This window comes from Xyrauchen texanus, chromosome 26 (assembly GCF_025860055.1).
Source record: "Xyrauchen texanus isolate HMW12.3.18 chromosome 26, RBS_HiC_50CHRs, whole genome shotgun sequence".
Classification (NCBI taxonomy): Eukaryota; Metazoa; Chordata; class Actinopteri; order Cypriniformes; family Catostomidae; genus Xyrauchen; species Xyrauchen texanus.
Window position 1 is genome coordinate 21696199 of NC_068301.1, and position 23325 is coordinate 21719523.

General features: G+C 36.7%; 3 protein-coding genes across 5 annotated transcripts; all 3 read right to left on the reverse strand.

Moving 5' to 3' along the window:
- Positions 1 to 2245: 2245 nt before the first annotated feature.
- LOC127620400 (small integral membrane protein 12-like) lies at positions 2246 to 4888 on the reverse strand. Its single transcript, XM_052093628.1, has 2 exons — positions 4842 to 4888; positions 2246 to 4377 (listed from the first exon to the last, which is right to left on the reverse strand). Exon 2 carries the CDS (start codon positions 4353 to 4355, stop codon positions 4080 to 4082), a length of 276 nt encoding a protein of 91 aa, XP_051949588.1. The 5' UTR covers positions 4356 to 4377; positions 4842 to 4888; the 3' UTR covers positions 2246 to 4079.
- Positions 4889 to 7580: 2692 nt separating this feature from the next.
- LOC127620397 (peflin-like) lies at positions 7581 to 16385 on the reverse strand. Of its 2 annotated transcripts, none has more exons than XM_052093623.1 (5): positions 16335 to 16385; positions 15139 to 15418; positions 10085 to 10240; positions 9747 to 9890; positions 7581 to 8559 (listed from the first exon to the last, which is right to left on the reverse strand). In XM_052093623.1, exons 1-5 carry the CDS (start codon positions 16353 to 16355, stop codon positions 8327 to 8329), a joined length of 834 nt encoding a protein of 277 aa, XP_051949583.1. In that variant the 5' UTR covers positions 16356 to 16385; the 3' UTR covers positions 7581 to 8326. The 2 variants fall into 2 exon arrangements, with proteins under 2 accessions (XP_051949583.1, XP_051949584.1); XM_052093624.1 differs by lacking the exon at positions 16335 to 16385 and adding an exon at positions 15563 to 15712.
- A 2444-nt stretch (positions 16386 to 18829) lies between these two features.
- On the reverse strand, positions 18830 to 23215 carry gjb9b (gap junction protein beta 9b). 2 transcript variants are annotated; one of them, XM_052093625.1, is made up of 2 exons: positions 23187 to 23215; positions 18830 to 20118 (listed from the first exon to the last, which is right to left on the reverse strand). In XM_052093625.1, the coding sequence occupies exons 1-2, from the start codon at positions 23199 to 23201 to the stop codon at positions 19312 to 19314; spliced, it is 822 nt and encodes a 273-aa protein (XP_051949585.1). In that variant the 5' UTR covers positions 23202 to 23215; the 3' UTR covers positions 18830 to 19311. The 2 variants fall into 2 exon arrangements, with proteins under 2 accessions (XP_051949585.1, XP_051949586.1); XM_052093626.1 differs by lacking the exon at positions 23187 to 23215 and adding an exon at positions 20216 to 20296.
- Between the last annotated feature and the right edge of the window lie 110 nt (positions 23216 to 23325).

Consider the following 23325-nt stretch of genomic DNA (forward strand, 5'->3'; position numbering starts at 1 on the left):
CATGGTTATTAGAATTTTATGATTATTTCTTGAAGAGTATAAACAGAAACAATAATGTCTCCATGATGTAAGTTCAGTAGCTGAATTGTATTTTGCAAAGAGTGGGATAAAATCTGGGTTTTGTTTAATTTAAACTAGGGCATAAATAAAAGATTCTTCAATATTTCTTGCTCACTCATCAAACAGGTGACACTGACCATGCAAACTCGTTTGTACAAAAGGTCAGAATTCCTTGCTTCTGTTGAAGATGCAATTTTTTTGAAAAATGTGAAATCATGTTGGATAACACGGACGTTTGGTTTTGCACAAACTTGTGGAACCAGTATCAGCTCAAATGCATGCTATCATTACAGCAAAAAGTGGATATAAAGTGGAAATACAAAGACATTTATAATTGTTTAATTAAACGCTTCCACTGCATTTGCCAAAATAAGTTGTAGGACATGACATTTTCACTTCTCACAGTGTCATAAACATTAGATTTTCTTGAATGGGACACTGAGGTATTGCTAAGCCCCAAGAGGCCCATGTCGAGGGAAATGGAAGTCAGTTTTGCAACTAAGGTTCAACGAGGGACAGGACAGCTGGTTGTGGGAACTGAACAGTCAAGTCCATGGGAAAGGGGAGGATTTTGAGTGTCTCCATTGTTCCTGTTGCTTATTGGAATCTTGCTAGCGAACAATTATGCTAACAGCCTGTGCACAGCCTGACTGAATGAGTAAGAGAGGGTGGCAGGCGTCACTCCTTCCAGTCACTCAGGAACAATTGGGCTGTTTGTTCTCAGGACCAAACTAGCACCTTTCCAGCACCAAACAATCAGTCTCCTACCTGGTTAGACACAAACAATCCAGTCATCACATCCTTTCCCTCAAACCTACTGGATGGACGGGAATGGAAGTACTACAAATACAGTAGGGCCTGATGGCTCAACGTTGCGTACACACAAAATGGACATTGAAATGTGCGTAAGCAATTTCCCACGAACATATCATGGTTTATAAAAAATAAACTTGGAAATAAAAATAAAATATGTGTGCACCATCCGGACACTCGTGCGTACACACTCTTTTCTGGTGTGTGTGAATTGGCGATTCCAGCTGGACAAATAATGAACTGAACAGACTGATTATAAACCCAAATCCAGGTGTGCAAAGCTTGTTGCATCATACCCAAAAATACTTGAGGCTGTAATCGCAGCCAAAGGTGCTTCAACTAAGTACTGAGATAAGGGTATGAATACTTATAGCAATGTGACTTTCAGTTTTTTATCAAAGTTATCAAAAATTAATTTTGACTTGCCAATCCTTATCTTTCTAAATATATAGTTTCTAGTGAAACACACAATGGAAGTAAATGGGGCCAAACCACAAAATTAAAATACTCACTGTTTTAAAAGTATAGCCATAAGATATAAACAATATTCATGTTAACATGATTTTAGTGTATTCAAATCCCTTACTAAACTTTTCTAAATAAAGTTTCTGCCAATATTACAACTTCATTGCCATGACGATGTAATGTCAACAAACTGTAAAACAGATTTTAACAACTTTTTAGTTCAAATAATACAAGAGTTTTAACAGAATTATTGCAAGTGCTTTTATAAAATTATAAGCTTCACATTTATGTCATTAAACCCTCTAAATATTGGCCCTATTCACTTTCATTGTGTCTCACGGTAACTTTGATTTTTGCTATTTTTAAAGAAAACAAATCGAAAGAGTCTACATTATTATTATTTGTTTTTGTGTGTGTATGCATGATAATCAACATTATACACATGCTTTCAATTGAGCTTACCTTGTTTTGAACACAGAATATTTATTTATGACCAATTTGATGGCAATGTTTCACTTTCAACTGCAGCAAACATAAACTTTTAGAGAAACCGGTTTTAGCCAGGCAAGTCGATGGTGGTTGGTTTCTGCATTTATGCACTTTGTTGATATAAATCTAATGAAGTTTTCCTAGCTTTTTGGCAGCAGTGAAGCAAAACTTACTGGAAAAATGTAAAGGTTACATCTATTATGTTTGCTCTGGGGATTTTTGAAATCTTGCTCTTTACTGGTTTCTATTAATTAAGCTGCATGCTGCAGGAGGGAAAATTTTGTGGCACAGACATGCAGAAAATATTGCATTCAAAGGTCATAGAAATAAACACACACACACACACACACACACACACTAATGTGTTTTATGACTAGAATTAACTATTTCACCTGCTAAACAGAGCATCATGAGTAAATTGTGTCATTAAACACATTAATTCCATGTGATTACATTATATTTCAGTTCAGTGATACACTGCAGTGGCAAACCAAAGTATTCAGACTGACATTCAAGGTGAAAAACAAAGCAATTTTCAACAACCCTCCCTAACACTTTAGCACAAAAGAGATTTTTTGCAATTATCAGCTACTTCTAGCTGTGATGATGCGTTAGAAACCAGGGGCCGGTTGCACCAGATGTGCGTAAATTCAAATTTAGAATAGTTGAGTAATTGGGCACTAACTCACAATTTACACACTACTAAATATTTGAGCGTTCTACCATTAAACTTACGTAGGACGTAACCCTACGTATAAACAAAACATTTACGGCAGCTTTAGCCCGTGAATAACGAATAGATGTAATGATCATGGCAGCCAGATTAGAGTACATTGATGAGATTATCATTGATAATGAACCGCAAATTCGTCGACGAGTTTTACGAGACGATCGTCCTTTGGATATTTATGATGATGTGAACATATGCTCGTTTGAGGTTTAAAAGAGAGAGAGAATAATGCGGATAACTGATTTGATATCGACTTATATCCAACATGAAACAGACCGAAACGGCGCACTCTCTCCAAGCCTCCAAGCGTATTGGAGTTGCGTATTTTGCCACTGAATCAATGCAAAATGTTATAGGCGACAGCATACATATTTCTTTTGTCCATGTGTAGGCTATGAAAGACATTTTAAATTAAACGTGTTAATGTAACTTTTTAGATTTCACATCTTTGTTTGACAGTTCACACAAGACAGCAGCTTGAAATGATGCGCGCGGTTCCGGTTTACAAATTTGAAGGCTGCTGATTGGATTACAAAAAATATATGTCATTCTGTGCGACTACGCATCACTTTATGGAGAGTTTGACCTACTAGTTAAGTTCTGCCTAAAAAAAAAAAAAAAAAAAATAGTGAAGTTCTGCCTTAAGAACAGGTGGTGCAACCGAATTAAGCACTGACTTAGTTATAAACTAACTAGTAGTTACTAAGCCCTTAGTATGAGAATTTACGCATAGCTGGTGCAACCTTACCCAGTCACTACATGTGTAGACAGATGCCATATTGTTTTGAAATATAGGCTAAATCTTTCTGTCAACACAACTGAAGTCAGTTATAATATGAAAAGATAAACACGGAGGCAAAATGAGGCATCCAACATTCCTACCTATTCACTGTGTTTATTATTACTAATAAGCAGATTACACTAATAACGAGGGACCTTTTCTGATGTCCTGAACACTGTTAATCTCTTTATCAATACAGTTCAAACTTCTTAAACATTTACAAGTCCCACTCACACTCAAGTATTGCCTTGCATAGATGGACTTTTATTCAAATACACACAAACTTAACAAATGAGGTCTTACTTTCAGCTTCAGTCTCATGAGCATTAATCATGAAGCACAAATGGAAATCTTATCAAAGCTTTCTAAGTTAGGGCCTGGGCAATGTAGTCATGCGTCTGTGGGCCTGGGCAATGTAGTCATGTGTCTGTGTGCCTAGGGGCACAAGATGCATATTAAGAAGTCTCAAAGAATGAACGTTTGAAAAATTCTCTCAGCAGTCAAGTTCCACTAGCTGGTGTGGTGAATATTACAATACAAAAAGTCTCCATGTAATTAGGCAGAATGATGTGGTATATGCTTGGACATGAAATCCCACAAATTCAGTTTGATCTTACGCTTCCCAAGTTCCCATCTCTGGGAACATGTTGTAAGACAAGGTGAGACCAACGTTGGTTTGAGTAGGCCAGATCACACATCGTCACATGGGATCTTGTAGAACTTCACAACACCTGTTAAAACTTAACTCTTTTCTGATCGGTTTTTATCCAGTACTGCCCTTGGGGAGAATTCCAGCTTGTCCTTCAGGCTGAGGACCTGTGTGCCATCTCGACCTGCCAGTTCCTCTAATTTTCTATCCTCTCGTAGTTCTGCAATACCCCGCTCTTCTCCTGGGGCATTAGGAGTGCCCCTGATAAACCACTCAAGGTGGTATCCAACAGCTCCCACCACAAAGGCCACTGGGAAGGTCACATAGGGTGCATAGGTGCGCATGGCAGTGTAGATCACTGGCCACATTGCTGCAAACTCAGAAGTACAACTGAAAAAAAAGAAAAAGATCGGGGGAAATTATATATATATTTTTATTAGGTTAATATCACTTTGGAAAGCTGAGAAATATTATCATTGCTCAGTTATTACCAGTGCCACATTTACGTCAAAAACACTTTAAAGCTTCCACATAATCAATATAACAGAAATATAATTTCAATAGGGTATAAAATGTGACAACAGCGGGTCTACAAGGAAATACATTTGACATCATGTTAACGTGTTTCACTAAACCAGTTTATGTAACTTCACGAAATCATTGAGGAGTCATGTAGCCTAACTGTTACAAGGGTATCGTCGTCAAAGTATAAACTGTGAACTGGCATGATAAAACAATGTTCCTGATATTTCTCAAAAACCACAATGACAAAAACGCTGACGACTTAATGTGTATTAGTTCTAACATTGTCTACATTTATTCACGCTAGTGTTTATAATATATCATAGACCAACCTCTTTCTCTAGGCAATTCCACTTCCTACCTCCTTGCGTCATTCCGTACAGAAAACTGACTGGCTAAATCTCAACGTCAGAATGACGTTGACAAATTTCATTCGTTTGGATGTTTTTTTTTTTTTTTTTTTTTACGAGACAGGCTATCCATTTAAAGCAATGCTCAAGTGTCCACAAGAAATCCTTACCTTAATCTTAAACATATTGAATCGGGTGCATTCAGGTCTATTTAATCAAAACTGTCAATAAACTGTACAGGTCATATGTTGCCCCACAGTCATTTTTATATATATATATATATATATATATATATATATATATATATATATATGTATATATATATATATATATATATATATATATGTACATACATGTACATGCATACAGGGTTGGGAGTAACGGAATACATGTAACGAGATGATGTATAAATATAAAATACAAGTAACTGTATTCCACTACAGTTACAATTTAAATAATTGGTAATTAGCATACAGATACATTCAAAAATTATTTTGATTACTGAAGAGATTACTTTGCATTTTCTTGTCATTTGTTTCATTTAATATTTAGCCCTTTCAGATGGAAAACAAATACATCCAAAGTGCATTTAAGCAGCGGTGAATCACTTTCTTATGATGTGTTACATTCATACGAGCAGACAGAGAAGTAAGTTTGAAGTAAGTTTGGAGCAGAAGAAATAGAAATAAACCTTGTGTAAATTGTCAGCTTTACGCTAAGCTAAAATGCTATTTCTAGCTATTTTACATGCACTGTTACCAGACACAATCATATTTTTTTATCAAGAAAATTCATTTTGGATCATAATTTATTTTTTTCCTAGTAAGACCTTTGATATGAGGGCAAAAATCATATTCTTGATAATATTTTTGTGTTTTCCAGTAAAAATATCTAAAAATCTTTAAAACGACACTGCATCAGATATTTAGGTTTTTCAGAGAATGTATTTTTAACATGTGTATTTTGTCTTACTGTACTGGCAGAGTTTTTTACAGAAATACTCAAACCAGATTTAAGTATCGCATGAATGAGTAAGTGTCCTGCTATTCCTAATAAAGTGCTCAGTGAGTGTATATACAGTGGGTACGGAAATTTTCACTCTTTGTTATATTGCAGCCATTTGCTAAAATCATTTAAGTTCATTTTTTTTCCTCATTATTGTACACACAGCACCCATATTGACAGAAAAACACAGAATTGTTGACATTTTTGCACATTTATTAAAAAAGAAAAACTGAAATATCACATGATCCTAAGTATTCAGACTCTTTGCTGTGACACTCATATATTTAACTCAGGTGCTGTCCATTTCTTCTGATCATCCTTGAGATGGTTCTACACCTTCAATTGAGTCCAGCTGTGTTTGATTATACTGATTGGACTTGATTAGGAAAGCCACACACCTGTCTATAAGACCTTACAGCTCACAGTGCATGTCAGAGCAAATGAGAATCATGAGGTCAAAGGAACTGCCTGAAGAGCTCAGAGACAGAATTGTGGCAAGGCACAGATCTGGCCAAGGTTACAAAACAATTTCTGCTGCCCTTAAGGTTCATAAGAGCACAGTGGCCTCCATAATCCTTAAATGGAAGACGTTTGGGACAACCAGAACCCTTCCTAGAGCTGGCCGTCCGGCCAAACTGAGCTATCGGGGGAGAAGAGCCCAAAGATCACTGTGGCTGAGCTCCAGAGATGCAGTTGGGAGATGGGAGAAAGTTGTAGTAAGTCAACCATCACTGCAGCCATCCACCAGTCGGGGCTTTATGGCAGAGTGGCCCGACGGAAGCCTCTCCTCGGTGCAAGACACATGAAAGCCTGCATGGAGTTTGCTAATAAAACACCTGAAGGACTCCAAGATGGTGATAAATAAGATTCTCTGGTCTGATGAGACCAAGATAGAACTTTTTGGCCTTAATTCTAAGCGGTATGTGTGGAGAAAACCAGGCACTGCTCATCACCTGTCCAATACAGTCTCAACAGTGAAGCATGGTGGTGGCAGCATCGTGCTGTGGGGGTGTTTTTCAGCTGCAGGGACAGGACGACTGGTTGCAATCGAGGGAAAGATGAATGCGGCCAAGTACAGGGATGTCCTGGATGAAAACCTTCTCCAGAGTGCTCTGGACCTCAGACTGGGCCGAAGGTTCACCTTCCAACAAGATAATGACCCTAAGCACACCGCTAAAATAACGGAGTGGCTTCACAACAACTCCGTGACTGTTCTTGAATGGCCCAGCCAGAGCCCTGACTTAAACCCAATTGAGCATCTCTGGAGAGACCTGAAAATGGCTGTCCACCAACGTTTACCATCCAACCTGACAGAACTGGAGAGGATCTGCAAGGAGGAATGGCAGAGGATACCCAAATCCAGATGTGAAAAACTTGTTGCATCTTTCCCAAAAAGACTCATGGCTGTATTAGATCAAAAGGGTGCTTCTACTAAATACTGATCACATGGTCCTAAGTATTCAGACCCTTTGTTATTTCAGTTTTTCTTTTTTTAATAAATGTGCAAAAATGTCAACAATTCGTGTTTTTCTGTCAATATGGGGTGCTGTGTGTACAATGAGGAAAAAAAAATGAACTTAAATGATTTTAGCAAATGGCTGCAATATAACAGAGTGAAAAATGTAAGGGGGTCTGAATACTTTCCGTACCCACTGTATGTGTGTGTACTTAAATGTCACAATGAACAAAAAGAAGGACCAACAAATCAGCTTAATTTTCTTTATGTAAAATATAATTAAAAAAAATTTGCATCATGAGATTCATCCAGTTGATTTGCCAGCATGATCAGCATCAAAGTATACATTTATTCCACTAAGACATTGTATCTTAAAAAGAAACATTTTAAAAAATGAGAATTTTGTAAATGGTTTAAAATGAAACAAATAAAACAAATTAGTTTCTTTTAAATAAGGTTGTTTAATTGTAAACAAATCGGCAATAGTAATAAATCAATATTCACCTATTATTTTATTTGAAATAAAAAAGTTAGCGAAAGCATACATATTATCATACAAACTTAAGTATAAAGCAATAGCTTTGGGGAAAAAACGGCTAAATAATAATTTGCATTACAAATATTCCAAATTTCTACTCATATTCAAAAAGTAAAGAATTGTTCATTTGTAAATATTTGTCATACTCATATGAAATAGTAAATAGTGCTTCCTACATGGCTAATATCATGTACCATTGATATTTTTTGGCATTAGTTTAGTCTTGGATATTATACTGTGTGTCAATCTAAAGCAGACAAGCATATCATAGATCGTCTTTAGTGATAGGCTACATGCTATATTTTTGGCATACTGGCAATGCTTAATGAATACAGAGGCTTTGCAGCTCAATGTGGTGAAATCAAGGTAACCTGCAGTGGAAGGATTACTGAAAGGGTTAATTGGCATGTCACATGTTTTCCATCAACAGGCAATGAGGTCCTCCTCCTTGATTACTCAAACAGTACTTTACATCAGTCTAGTAACGGCACAAGACAGAAAATCTTCGTAACTCATCCGCACATTTCCAGTCATGGCGGTGTCTTTCTCGCGGAATGCTTGGGTCATGCTCTGGAGCTGAGTGCACACCTGAATGAAGCTGTCCAGTTGGAGTACACCATTTACACCACTGCGGGCAGAGAAACGATTCACCAGCTCCTGAATGAACTGTGGGCTCAGTCTGTAGCCCATCTGAGATAATGCTGGAGGATGAGAAACAGAGATAAATAAAAACATAAAATGCACATAATATTTACATGAATTGGAGAATACTTCCACATCCTGTGAGATTTGTGAAGCCTACTATTACTAACCACTGGACTGGTTGGATAGAATTATTTTAGTAGTGCATTCGACAATGTAAATCAAATGTGTTTAATTTAAAAGCTCCAATCATATTCCATCAGTGGTCCATAAATCTGTGTTGGGGGAAATAATTAATTATTTAGCTCTTGACATGCTTTTTATGCATGAAACAAGTCGGCAACAAAGAGTATATGAGTAGGGGTAATTAGCAATGCTAGAAGGACTTCTCTCTAATGAAGTCTCCAAAGTTCCCTAAATGCCCTATTTTCTCTCCATAGAGCCCATTAAACCATTCTACCATTGTTTTTGTATCCTCACGGTTCCCATGTTTTCTCCACTCTGTCCCTCACCCATAATCATCCATGCACTTTCACAACTTGATGATAGCTACAACTATCACGGCAGATGAAAAATTGCTCTAGCAGTCATGAATGGCCTTGTTCATACAAAATCAGTGAATATAAAAGAGACTGCAAGATGATGGGAAACCATTATTGGGGTTATTTTAAAAGCAATTTCTCATGATGCCTCAACAATGAAATCCCCCTTACAAATAATGCTGCGTTCAGCTGCACAGGATTAATAGATGGAACATCAGTTTACAGCAGAGAATACAGGACCAACAGCTGTCTTTTCCTTTCAAATGTTCAACAGTTAATGCTACTTGTGTATGTGTGTGATTCAGATCTAAATTATAGATATATTCCTGGAAATTTGACAAATCCGAGCAGTTGTGGTGGTTCTTTTGCCCTTTGTGCTTCTTGGAACTGTAATCCATAGGCTGATAACAATGTAATCTTGTTGCAAATGCCACAAATAAGTATTATGCTTTTTCAAATCACTTAATGCACATTGAAATACCAACTTTAACAGTTTAGAGGACAGAATTAGTGGAAACGTCTTGTGTTTAGGGTAATGTTTAGGTATAAACATTAACCAAGCTTTGTTATAGCACATCATAGTAAGAGAAAACTATGCTTATAAACTATGATTATTGTCATTGCAGTGTTATCATGCTGCCTTTATTCAACTAACTGCAAAAACTTTATCTTGGGTCCTATTCCATGATCTCAAATTCAATCACCCTGGTGCATCTCATTGCTGTTAATTGAACCGGATCGGTCCCGGTCGAACTGCTGGAACAATGCCCTCCACTGCTGCAGAAAGGTCCAGAGTGCAGAGAAACCAAATACGTCTATACGTCCGGTTTTAGTCTTGTCAAACATATCTGGAAATAATGACAAAGCACAAACTCCTTTAGTCCTTTAGCACTAGAGATGTTTTCAAATGACCATTTTTAGTCTTTTAATTGACATTGCAGTGTTCTGAATTTACATTTTTGGCAATTTAGTAATCCATTAAACAATTGGACTCATTTTAGGATATAATGAACTTGCAATTATGTTAACAAAAGTTACTCACTGAGCATCATAATGCAGGTTTCGTCATTGAAGGTAGAGTTGTTGGAATTGATGAGGGATTGCTTCAACTCCTTCTGGTTAATGTAACCACTACGATCCGTGTCCACAGATGAGAACCACTGATAAGCCTCAGGGTTCACCCCAGGAGGAATGTTACCTACAACATGAAAACAACCATGTTAGGGTCCATTCAGACTAAAAGCATTTTGCACTAAAAAATCTAGATGAATCGCAACAAATAAAAACGCAGGTGTATCGATGCACATTTTTAAAAGTGGAAGTTATTTTTAACTTGACACGGCACCTAAATAAAAGTTGGTGCTCCTGCATGAGCCGTGGTGAAATGCTAAAAACGTCTGTCTGGTTTAGCGCATGTTTACATGACAATGAATTCTGTGAGTCATGACTAATTAGGACTCAAAGGCCCCAATTTACTAAGATCTCAAATAATGATTGATAATTTGCTTGTGCAATCTGCACTGCCTGACCACAAAAAAGATGCATGCTCTAATATTTTTTTGGACCTTAGCTTTTAGCTTTAATTACGGTGTGCATTCGTTGTGTCATTGTTTCGACAAACTTATGCAACACCACAACATTTATTTCTGTCAAGAGTTGCATTCAATTTTGGATGAGATCTTGAATTGATGACGGGAGAGTCAAACCACTCCGTAAAGTCTTCTCCAGCACATTCCAAACACTTTCAATGGGGTTAAGGTCAGGACTCTGTGGTGGCCAATTCACGTGTGAAAATTATTTATCATGCTTCCTGAACCAATCTTTCAGAATTTGAGTCTGATGAATCTTGGCAATCCTGCAATATGCCCATGCCATCAGGGAAGAAAAAAAACACTGATGGGATAACCTGGTCTTTTGGTACATTCAGGTAGTCAGCTGACTTAATTTTATTGCCGCATAATGTTGCTGAGCCTAGACCTGACCAATTGAAGCAACCCCAGATCATATCACTTGTACATTGGGCACTATGCATGATGGGTGAAAAGCTTCATGCACATCCCTTCTTACCTTGATGCGCCTATCTCTTTGAAATGCAGAAAATCTGGACTCATCAGACCACATGACCTTTTTCCATTGCTCCACAGTCCAATCTTTATGCTCCCAAGCAAATTGAAGTTGTTTTCTCCAATTAGCCTCACTAACAAGTGGCTTTCTTGTGGCCACACAGCTGTTTAGTCCAAATCCTGTAATTTCTCGTCGCATTGTGCATGTGGAAATGCTCTTACTTTCACTATTAAACAGAACAGTGAGTTCTACTGTGAATTTTTACCATGTGACTTCAAGCCTTATAGTGACCTCCAATCACGATCATTCAAGATTTTTTTCCGACCACATTCCTTCCATGAAGCTGACGGTTCACCACTATCTATCCAGGTTTGATAATACACTGGACAGTTCTTAACCCAATTCCAGTAAAATCTCATAAGTTGTTTTTTGCTTGATGCAGGCCAATAATTTGCTCCTTTTGAAACACAGTAACTTCTGTCCCACAACCACGGGATACGTCTTCTGACATGGTTGCTAAAGAAATGAGAAGCTACACACTGCATCAGTTAAAAGAATTATTGTCAGCTGAAACATATTATCCAATCATAGGCTCTCAAGTGTCTGCTTATTTAAATCCAAACAGCAACTATTTTTTGGCCAGGCAGTGCATGAAATTGTGTGTGTGCATTGTGGACGTTTTGCGGGTGATTTACTAAGAAAAATAACGCAAATAACTACATGTGAAAATATGTTGTACACACCATCAAAAAGGAGGCTTTTGTGTGTGGTACTTGCACCAAAATGCTATTACAGTACAGCACTCACCAAATAGCATTTTATTTTTATTCAATATGGCATTTAGAAGTTTATTTATAGGACTGTATATTATCATAAAATCCTTGCTATTTTACAAGTGTAAGAGTAGTTGATGAGAATGTGCGACACTCTTCACTTGAAATCTTCATAATTCACAAAGAAATGATGTACACGTTAAGCCATTGCACCAATGAGTTATACTTGAATTAAATCTGAATATCAAACCGCTATTATCTTGACCATGGCAAAGTTAACTGCGCATGAGAGGGACACAGGAAGCTGCATGGTGCAGAACTTGCACTCCCTGTTCGTTTCACTGGATCAAGAGGAAACCTGTTTGGCATAAAGATTCTTATCGGCCTGCCTACTGGAAAGAACCAACATTTAAAAGATTTCAGCAGTTAAAAACAATGTTTAGAACATTCAATTATGACAAACTTTGGGCATAAATTATTAGTAGGCTTATGATGTTATCAGTTATGATATTGAGTTTAAAAAATAATTAAATGAAAATGTAATTAATTTAATTTCACATTTATGCCTGTCAATAAAGGGTGTTCTATATACTGTATTATCTGTTCTCAAATTCTCCTTTTTGTCGCAATGACAGCATGATGCAGAGAGCAAATCAGATTAATTCCTGCCTTTCATTTGTATTAATTTGCTCTTGTAGTTTCCGATTCTGATATGACTTTCAGGCTTTATAAATCACTTTGCGGGTGCAATTTGCATCATTTGCATCTAGACCAGACTGAAAGACTGTCAGAATCAAAGACTGTCCAATGAACAGTACTTATCTCTCCCCAGGGATACAGTGACCAACAAACTGGATGACATATACTTGTCTCTCTTGGGACCCAGATGACACATCAGTGACAACTTAGTGCCTTGTAGTGTTTTCCATTAATTTTTGCCAGACTATCATTGAAGTGTGAAATCTAATTTTGAGTTATACTGCACACCTTAATTATGTGATTATCTAATCAGCCAATCATGTGGCAGTCTTAATTTCAGGGAAACATACAGAAATTGCCAAGACGTGCTATTTTGCGCATCTGAAAGACTTAAGACTACGTTAGTTGTTCCACACAGACATTTTTTGGAGTACTATTAAATGTGCCCAAGCTTTTATACACACAAAGCTTTAGTAACCTCGTGGCCAACGTGTAATCAGGAATAAAACTACACTAATCAAACACTTAATTAGAAACACTATGGTCCTAATAAAGTGTCAGTTGTGGTCTTCTGCTGTTGTACCCCATCCGCCTCAAGGTTTGACGTGTTGTGCATTCTGAGATGCTATTCTGCTCACTACAATTGTACAGAGTGGTTATCCGAGTTACCGTAGCATTTCTGTCAGCTTGAAGCAGTCTGACCATAATCCGTTGACGTCTATAATCAACAAGGCGTTTCCATCTACTGATCTGACGCTCACTGGATGCTTTTTTGTTTTTGGCACCATTCTGAGTAAAATCTAGAGACTCGTGCATGAAAATCCCAGGACAGCAGCAGTTACAGAAATACTCAAACCAGCCCATCTGGCAACAACAATCATGCCACGGTCAAAATAACCGAGATCCCATTTTTTTCCCCCATTCTGATGGTTGATGTGAGCATTAACTGAAACTCCTGACCCATATATGATTTTATGAATTGCACTTCTGCCACATGATTGGCTGATTAGATGACCGAATTAATAAGGTGTAGGGGCCTACAGGAGATCCTTATAAATTGCTCTGTGAGAGTATAACTCAAAATTAGATTTCACACTTCAATGATAGTCTGGGAAAAATTAATGGAAAACACTACAAGGCACAAAGTTGTTACTGATGTGTTATATTGTTTCCGAGAGGGACAAGTATATGCCGTCCAATTTGTTGGTCACTGTATCCTTGGGAGAGATAAGTACTGTTCATTGGACAGTCTTTGATTCTGACAGTCTTTCCCACAAGACATTACAGCATTGTCACCAACATAAATGCAGATGGACACAAACACACGTACCACTTCACTCAGAATTATCACTTATCACTTTAATTCTCCTGTGAGCACATTCTGTACTAGATCAGTACAAGCTGCTTCTGCCATTCTGCAATGTATCAGCATCAGTCATTCAGTGATGGGTTTACGACACAGCTGCAGTGCAGGAGGATCAAGGACCTTGAATGCAGAGCCTTCATAAATTCCTATCTTTCGTTTTTTTTTTTAATCCTTGGCCACTGTACGCCTGATGGAACAGCAGCAGCTCTTGCTGTCTCACCTGCCAACACTGTCTGCCACACAGGCATCATCAGTCAGTCAAGCCTGGAGCAACTGTCTGCCACTCTTGAGACCATGTGAAAATATTCACCTGCCGAACCAGTATCTTTTAGGGTGCATTTGCATATGTGGATCTGATGTATGAAGTTGTGGATTAATTAGGATAAAAATTAATATATACCAAACCATAGCCTTAAGGAGCAGAACATTAGTATCAGATGTGATCAAATTTATTTTGCTTAAATAAATGATCAAGTCTGAAAATCATTCAAGTGTACAGTCTATTCAGCAAAAAAGGGGAGAACAGAACATAATGTTTACAGTGGCTCTAAAAAGATTTTGGACACTAAAACAGACACAAATTTATAAGATTCATTGCATTAAATATCCAACTGAATGGCATCTTTATACAAACTTCATTTTAGCCATTTTTGCAATAATTGATAACCAACTGGTCCCAAAATAACATAGAGGATGTATGAAGGCACTTTCCTTCAGGTTAACAGAGGTGCTTGGGCCTTCTTAAAAATAAATGCCACTTGGTTTTATACTGTACTTTCTTATGCAATGGTTTAAGTGATCAAATACTTCACAATTCCACTCTGAGGTCACAGAATATGCATATAAAGAGCCAGTTCATATATTTATATATTCTACAAGATGATTGACTTAAATGGTAAATGGTCTGCAGCTTATATAGTGCTTTTTTTTTAACCTCAGAGGTTAACAAAGCGCTTTACACTGTGTCCCAATCACCCATTCACACACACATTCATACACCAATGGCAGCCGAGCTGCGATTAAAGACGCTAACCTGCCATTGAGAGCAACTTCAGGTTCAGTGTCTTGCCCAAGGACACTTCAGCATGTGGAGTCGTGTGGGCCGGGAATCAAACTGCCAACCCTGCGATTAGCAGCCGACCCGCTCTACCACCTGAGCCACAGCCGCCCCTAATATATTTGAATGTCTCTAACCTGCGGGAGCCTGCTGACTATATGGTCCGCCCTTGGGCTGTCCATAACCTCCGTAAGGGCCACCTGGAGCATGGCCACCACCATAAGGCGCTCCAGGGGCACCTCCTTGACCAGGTTGACCATAAGAACCGTAGGGAGCTCCAGGTGCAGCCCCTCCACCATAATGTGGCCCTGGAGGGGCACCTCCATAAGGTGAACCACCATAGTGTCCCCCAGTTGGACCACCTCCATAGGGCATCCCTGGAGATGTGTAGTGTTGGGGACCAGCTGGTCGATAACCCTTTAAATAAAAAATAAAGAAAGAAGTAAACATATTACAATAACTCATTTTTTATTTTGCCTATCGAGAATCATCAGTGCACCTTAAGCAGTATTTAAAGTGATAGTTCACCCCAAACAAGAAATTCTGTCATCATTTACTCACCCTTAAATTCCAAACCCTTTGACTTTCTGTCTTCTGAGATTTTAGGCAAAATGACAATCTCAGTCACAATTCACTTACATTGTATGGAAAACAACATGCAATGAAAGTGAACTGTGACAGAAGCTAACATTCTGCCTGACAAATCGTTTGTGTTCCACGGAAGAAAACAAAAGAAAACAACAAAGATATCTTAAGAGTTTGAGTAAATTATGATAGAATTTAAATTTTTGGATAAATCTTTCCTTTAAGCCTTGATTCATTCCAGACATAAAAAAGGCAACCGGCAGTTTATTATAATGTTATTATAATATGTGCTATTACCCATCACATTCACCGATACAATACATGAACATCCATTTTAAATGAAAACGGTTCTGAAAGTTTCTTTTTACTGACTGAAAGATTATATTTATTCATTATGATTGTATAGCTTATTGGTGGCAATAATACAGTAGTTACCATGATAAGGAGGATGGATAGGTTTAATATACAAGGTAATTTTGCAATCAGATATACGTTTGAGCAGCACGCGATCAACATACATGAGAACAGCATTAATGTATTTCACATAAGAGAAGCTACAGGGCTAACTGTCTAGCCTAAAATATGGTCGTTTCTACAAAGTTAACACGAGCAGAATCAGAACGTAATTAACGTATGCATAATGTTTATCAACACTAAAGTTCAGGCATGAAGACAATTACGAAAAAATAAGGAACAATAAAACAAACATATAAAAGTAAAATAGCTAAACCCGGAAGACAGACTTTACCTGTCCGTACTGATAACTCATTCCTCGATGAATCTTGGCAAATGGAGTGGTTTGGTTGTGTTTAACAAGGCCCGCCTCCTACCGCTGATTGGTGCATTTTGACGTTTGTCAAAGGCGCACCCTTATGTATTTCACATGATTGGTTAAAACAATGGAAAATCTCTGACAGTAGAAACTGAGTCACAATGTGTACTTATACTGTTGTGGAAAAAAGTTAGTAAAACTAACTCGTCATTGATTCTAGTTATGAGTAACCATATATATATGGAGGAGGATTTATGTGACGTTTTGTAATGAATTATCAAAAGCAATCAAGTTAGCTAGCATTAGTTTATGAAACAGAAATAAGAATCACTAGCAGATCACAGGTTTCAAACTTTGGTCCGGGGACCCTCAGGGGGTCTCAAGATGATGGTATCAAGTACAATTTCAGAGAAAAGAGTGCAATTTTATTTATCTTATTAAGTAAAACTTTTAACATTTGACACAATTAGTTTCATTTTGCTTTCTAAAGATTGATAAAAAATCATGAGGTTAGTAATATTCAATTGAGCCATATTTTTAACAGTAATAGAAACAAATCTACATATAGCTTTGTGAAAAATATTTCTAAAAATAAGAAATATGTTAATCTTCTTCCTTGCAACATGCATACATTTGAGTATTGATTACTTGTATGGTTTTAGTTTCTCCTCAACAGGTTTAGCTTTGGAACAATATGCATTGTGAAAAGTGCTAAAGAAAAAACGAATCTGAATTTCATTGAAAATGTTTCTCTTCAGGTTTTTACATCTAACATTACTGTGAAAAATCATTTATTTTTGTCTTTAGTGCAATAACAATAAACAAACCAATTATTTAATTTGAAAAAAAAATGTGAAAATCAGAATTTATATTTTGGAAGGGGGTCCTCCACAAGACAATCATTAAAACTGGGGGCAATGACGCCAAAAAGTTTGAAAACCTCCAGCATAGAACACATAATGTTTGATGTTATGCTGCTATAATATAATATAATATAATATAATATAATATAATATAATATTATATTATATTATATTATATTATATTATATTATATTATATTATATTATAATGTGTGGCCCTCACGATGGACTGGCGACCTGTCCAGGGTGTCCCCCGCCTTTCGCCCAATGTTAGCTGGGATAGGCTCCAGCCCCCCGTGACCCTGTACACAGGATAAGCGGTTGACGATGGATGGATGGATGGATATTATATTATATTATATTATATTATATTATATTATATCAAGCCATAACTGAAGTCAAGCTAACATGAAATGGGACACAAAATAGTTTGTACTTTTTTTTTAAGTATGTACAAAATAAAACCAAAACGTGTGTATACATAGGATATTTGAAAGCTGTAAAGTCACTCATAGGTCTTTGTGCAAATCATTGAATTTCTTAAGTGTTCCGTAGCTGCAGATCAGTGTTTCATGGACAGCTTCAGACCATTAATAAGTGTGGAAACTTAATCATCTATTAGGGCAGGGACAGGATGCTTATTGATATCTCCTCCCAACTTGTTATCTGAGGGGTTTTACCATCTGTACACTAGGGGACAGTGTGCTCCTTCAGTTAGCAAGACTAAAGAATACCACCCATGACTTGTAATTTGAATGGTTTGTGAAGAAAAATGTGGGTTCCCACAGTCTTGGAATTTTATTTTATGTATTCATTTATGTTTTTCTCCCCTTTTCTCCCCAATTTGGAATGCCCAATTCCCAATGTGCTCTAAGTCCTTGTGGTGCTGTAGTGACTCGCCTCAATCCGGGTGGCTGAGGACGAATCTCAGTTGTCTCCACGTCTGAGAGCGTCAATCTGTGCATCTTATCACATGGTTTGTTGAGTGCATAACTGTAGAGACCAAACATGTGTGGAGGCTTCACGCTATTCTCCGCGGCATCCACACACAACACACCATGCACCCCACTGAGAAAGTGACCACAAAGAGGTTAACCCAACATGACTCTACCCACCCTAGTAACCAGGCCAATTGGTTGCTAAGGAAGCCTGACTGGAGTCACTCAACTCGCCCTGAATTTGATCTTGTGCATCTTTGCTTGCTGAGCTACCCAGGCCCCAGTCTTGGAAAACCTTGAAATATCAGGGAATTTTTAAAAAGTATTATTTCAGGTATGTCTTGAAAATTAACAGTCTTAAAAGTCAAGGTATTGTCATGTACATTTCTATATATTAAATGCAAGACTTTACAATAAGGTTTCATTTATTAACATTAGTGAACTACATTTGTTAGTTAATGTAAATATAAATGAACAATACTTTCAAATCATTTGTTAATCTTGCTTAATGTTAATTTCAATATTTACTTTTAATTTAAAATTAAAAGTTGTACAGTACATGTTGACATAAGTTCATGTACTGACATGAACTAACAATCAACAATTATTTTTTTATTAATATTTTTTTAATCAAATAGCATTAACCAAGACAAACAAATGCTGTTTAAAAATATTGTTCATTGTTAGTTTGTGATAACTTATGCATAATTTAACGTTAACAAATATAACCTTATTGTAAATTTCTACCAAATAGTTATCTAAAACACAAAATTGGCTATATATTGCTCTTCTGTTGAAATTTCCTTGCAGGCCATAGTGCATGTAAGTGAATCATTCTTTGGAATCAGTTCATTTTAATGTTCACAAATTGATTTGGAAAATCAGATTTGAATCCATATTTCCGTAATCACAAGTGACTGGAAAGGTCATGGGAAAGTAATGGAAATTCATTATTCAAAACCTTGTCACAGATCGTGAAATAGTCATAGTAAAGTTATTTTTCACATGAAGTCTTCTCCTTGAAAGCTATTCTAAAGGCAGTATTGCTTGGTATGGTGGATTACTGTGGATTATCATCTTTATTTTCCAATATTCAATGTGTTTTAGTACTGTTTATTATGCTTGATAGTTCCACAATCAGTGTTCAGGCCTGCTATGAAGCCTTCACTTCTGCAGCTTTTGCCTTTTGAAAGTTGTTGAGGTTCTGGGTGGAAGAGGCTGTTGGATCTACCCTCGTATAAGCTGAATTGACATTTTTCAGTTCATGCTGCTTGAGCAAGCACTTGTGAATTTTCTTTGAAATTAGGTAGATCATCTCACAAAAGCACATGAAGATGCACACAGCAGAGGAGACCACCATAAAGATGGTGAAGATTTTCTTCTCTGTAGGACGGGAGATGAAGCAATCCACTATATTTGGACAAGGATCCTGATTGCATTTGGTAACCCTTGGCATGTCAAAGCCATAAATTATGTACAAAATATAGAGGAAGCCAGCATCGAAGCCTGCTTTGAACACTAGGCTAATTATATATGTATACCACAGGCCTCCTCGCTTCCTCCCTGGGTTGGCATACAGGTGTGAGCCTTGGTGGGAAGTGGTGAACCTCTCATCCTTCATTTCACGATACTTGACGTGAGCCACCACCATAAGGGATGGACAAGTGACAAAAATTATCTGGAGAGCCCATAGACGGATGTGGGAGATGGGGAAATATTGGTCGTAGCAGACATTAGTACAACCTGGCTGGGCTGTATTGCAGATGAAATCTTTGTTTTCATCACCCCAGACTTGCTGCACAGCCACCACAAACACCAGGATACGGAAGACGAAGACCACAGATAACCAGACACGTCCAAACACGGTGGAGTATTTGCTTACCCCACCAAGCAGGGCTTGTAGGTACACCCAGTTCATCTTTAGCACCACAAATCGGGGTCTTACATCAGGGTTGAAGTCCTACAAATAAATAAATAAATACATTTGTTTGGCAGAACACAAACAAAGGTTTTTCAAAGAATATATCAGCTTTGTCACATTTTGGGTGAGAACTGACCAAAATGTATCTCCTTTTTCACTGTACATCTTGACAGCAGTCTTCTTAGCATTTATAAGTTCAAGCTTGATTACAATTCCTACAGGGGGGTAAAGTAACGAATTTTACTTTTTTAAGTAGTTTAAAAATGGTATAATTTTACTTTATCTTGAGTATATTTTAAGTGCTGTAACTACTTTTACTGCGTTATTTTCCCATCTTCTGTGTTCGCTACATCCCTGTCCTGATTTTTATTTTTATATATCAATATGATTGGCAAGGGAGAGTCTCGTGACTACTGTCAAATCAAATCACATGTAAAAAACATGAACGGCAGCTGCAGATTTGGCACCATCTGTTATGGATGCGTCAAGCAAAGTTTACAGCTGAACATCTCGGCCGCACCTGGAAGGGCTTTTCGCAGTGAGTCCAATTGCTTGATCGTGTGAGTTTAACTTGCTCAAGCCAGATATCAGCATTAATTCCGCCTCTAATCTGAAGAAACATATTGAGGTAAATTTCATATTTTTGCTTACTAGGTTCTGTGTGTCTATAAAGTAGCCTGTAATTTAACTATCTATTACTGAGATTATTGAGCGGCTGTGAGAGATTAATTAAATGTTATCAATATGGCTGGTCAATAAATTATCTAATTGTTTATCGGACAAAAAAAAGAGAGAGATGTCCTCGATCAAACTTTTGAGTAGTTTTCTATATTTAGCCTATGTTTTCAATATAGAACAGGGGTGTTCATTACATCAATCATGAGAGAAAGAGCACCACTGGTTGGTTGATCTAGATGAAATATAAGAGTTTGACTTTGTATTTCCTGACAACTTAAAATATTTGTTATATGTAAGTCAACATTATATTTTTTACCTTTCCAATATTAGAATATTAGACAAATATTACATAAACATTACAAATATTTGTATAGTAATTTCAAACAGTGAAGATGCCTTCAATGAAAGAGCTTTAAGAAATTAACCATAAACCTGTGACATGGCAAGAATTCAGAATTTCCCTGCTGTAAATAACCACAACATACTGTACGTTTCTTTTTCACTCATACCTTTTACTAAGAAGCTTCAGAATGACCTTTTCTTTAACTTGAAGGAGCAGGAAGTTTGACAGCTGCACATAACAATGGGTAATGCTTTTGTTATTTGGAGACTTCTTATTTTTTTTGTATAATTTGAATTGCTTCAGGCACAATCCAAATGCCTCTAAAAGCAGCAGAGAGATGCCTATCCATTGTTGAAGTCTTTCATTTTCTATTCTGTTCTGTTTCTCAGAGCCCAATAACAAACTGTGTTTTCAAGAAAAAGTTGGAGTTGAAATCTGTACCTTACTTATCTAGCCTTAAAATATTTATTAGAATTTGTCGCTTCCAATTGTTCTGCATTTAGCATCCACATAGTGCATATGTTGAATGTGTCCTTGTTAGTTTACCACAACATTGATCATCAATGTTTTCATCATTGTTTTATTGTCATTGTTGTCAATATATTGACAATAAATTAAATTCAATAAAAATAATTCACATAGATAGGGTACCTTATTATTATATTGACGCATAACCTTATCACAAAGACAATGTGTCACTCAGACGCCAGCCCATTAGTCTTAAATAAAAAATAAGAAATAATATAAATTAGTGCTGCATGATTAATCATATCGCAATCGCAATGTCAGCCTGTGCGATTATATGACGGTAAAAGTGCAAATGTGGACGTGACAGCCCATTCTCTCTGAGAGCTGTTTGCCCATTTTCTACACCGCTAATAAAAAGATGACCAGTCAGTCTCAGTTTAGGGAGTGGCACATGTGGCTATGTCATGTGAGTTTCCGGTGAGCAGCGTGGAAATCAGGTGAAGATGGATGCCGAGCAGACCGACACTGAACTGGTGGCCAGTAAAAATAACACAGAAACACAGATCACAGCTTGGCGATATGTCTTTATTTCATCAATAATTAAAGTTAATATAATACGGGAGCGTGGCATGTAAATAAGCTCAAATTCCAAAACTCACACCCAATTGTTCCATATTTGTTCATAATTGTTCTATATATATATATATATATATATATATATATATATATATATATATACATACATACATACACATACACATACACATACACAACATCAACAGTTATAGTGGTTTGATTGAGTGAACCACACTTTTATATCCAGTTTCCTTTTCAAAAGAGTTTATACAAAGTACATGTTACATCCTGCTTAAATGTCCATGTTTGTTTGGACAATCTTATTTTCGTGAAAATTCGTATGTTCTTATTTATTCTATTTTATTTAGGTGTAATATTGAGAAAATAACAAGTTTGCAATAATGCAAAGATATTATTTAATTTTGTAAAAATATTTAAATTTGAAAACACTGTTCATTTATAGTTGTTGTTGTTGCTAGTTTGTATGTTTGAGTTAAAAAAAAATACACATTTCAGCATTATCAGTAATCTATTTGTGCATTTTCCTTGATAACCAAGCAAGTTGATTCATCATACCATTTGTTTATTATATCGCAATCGCATATCGCAATATTAACCTCAATAATTGCAACATTACTTTTTTCCCAAATCGTGCAGCCCTAATATAAACATATATATAATTTTTATTTAAGACTGCTTTTTATATTTTAAATAATTTTATAGATATTTATAAAGTTTGCTCTTCATTTTGTGTGTGCAATGCAAGATACTACTATTCCTACTATTTAGGCATTTAGCTCATGGTCTTATCCAGAGTAACTTACAAAAAGAGCTTTAGCTTTACTTAAGAGACTGCCGTGGTCAACCAATACCAAGCAATTAATTACATTCATCAGCTGGGAAAACAAATGGTAAAGATACATACTAACTTACTTTTACAATTAATCTATGAAATAATTGAGGGGAGTTATAATAGCTATAATAGCAACAATTATTGAATACAAATCTCCTTATTGGAGCTGATAAAAGCACAAGTCCTTACCTTGTGGGGTTTCATAAATTGTATGAAGTTTTGACTGATTCCTGGAATTAAAAAGAAAAGCTCTTCCTTTGACAATCAAGACTAACTTGATTGGTGAAAGGCTACGCCCTTTCACATAGGAGGCAGGACTGAGTTACAG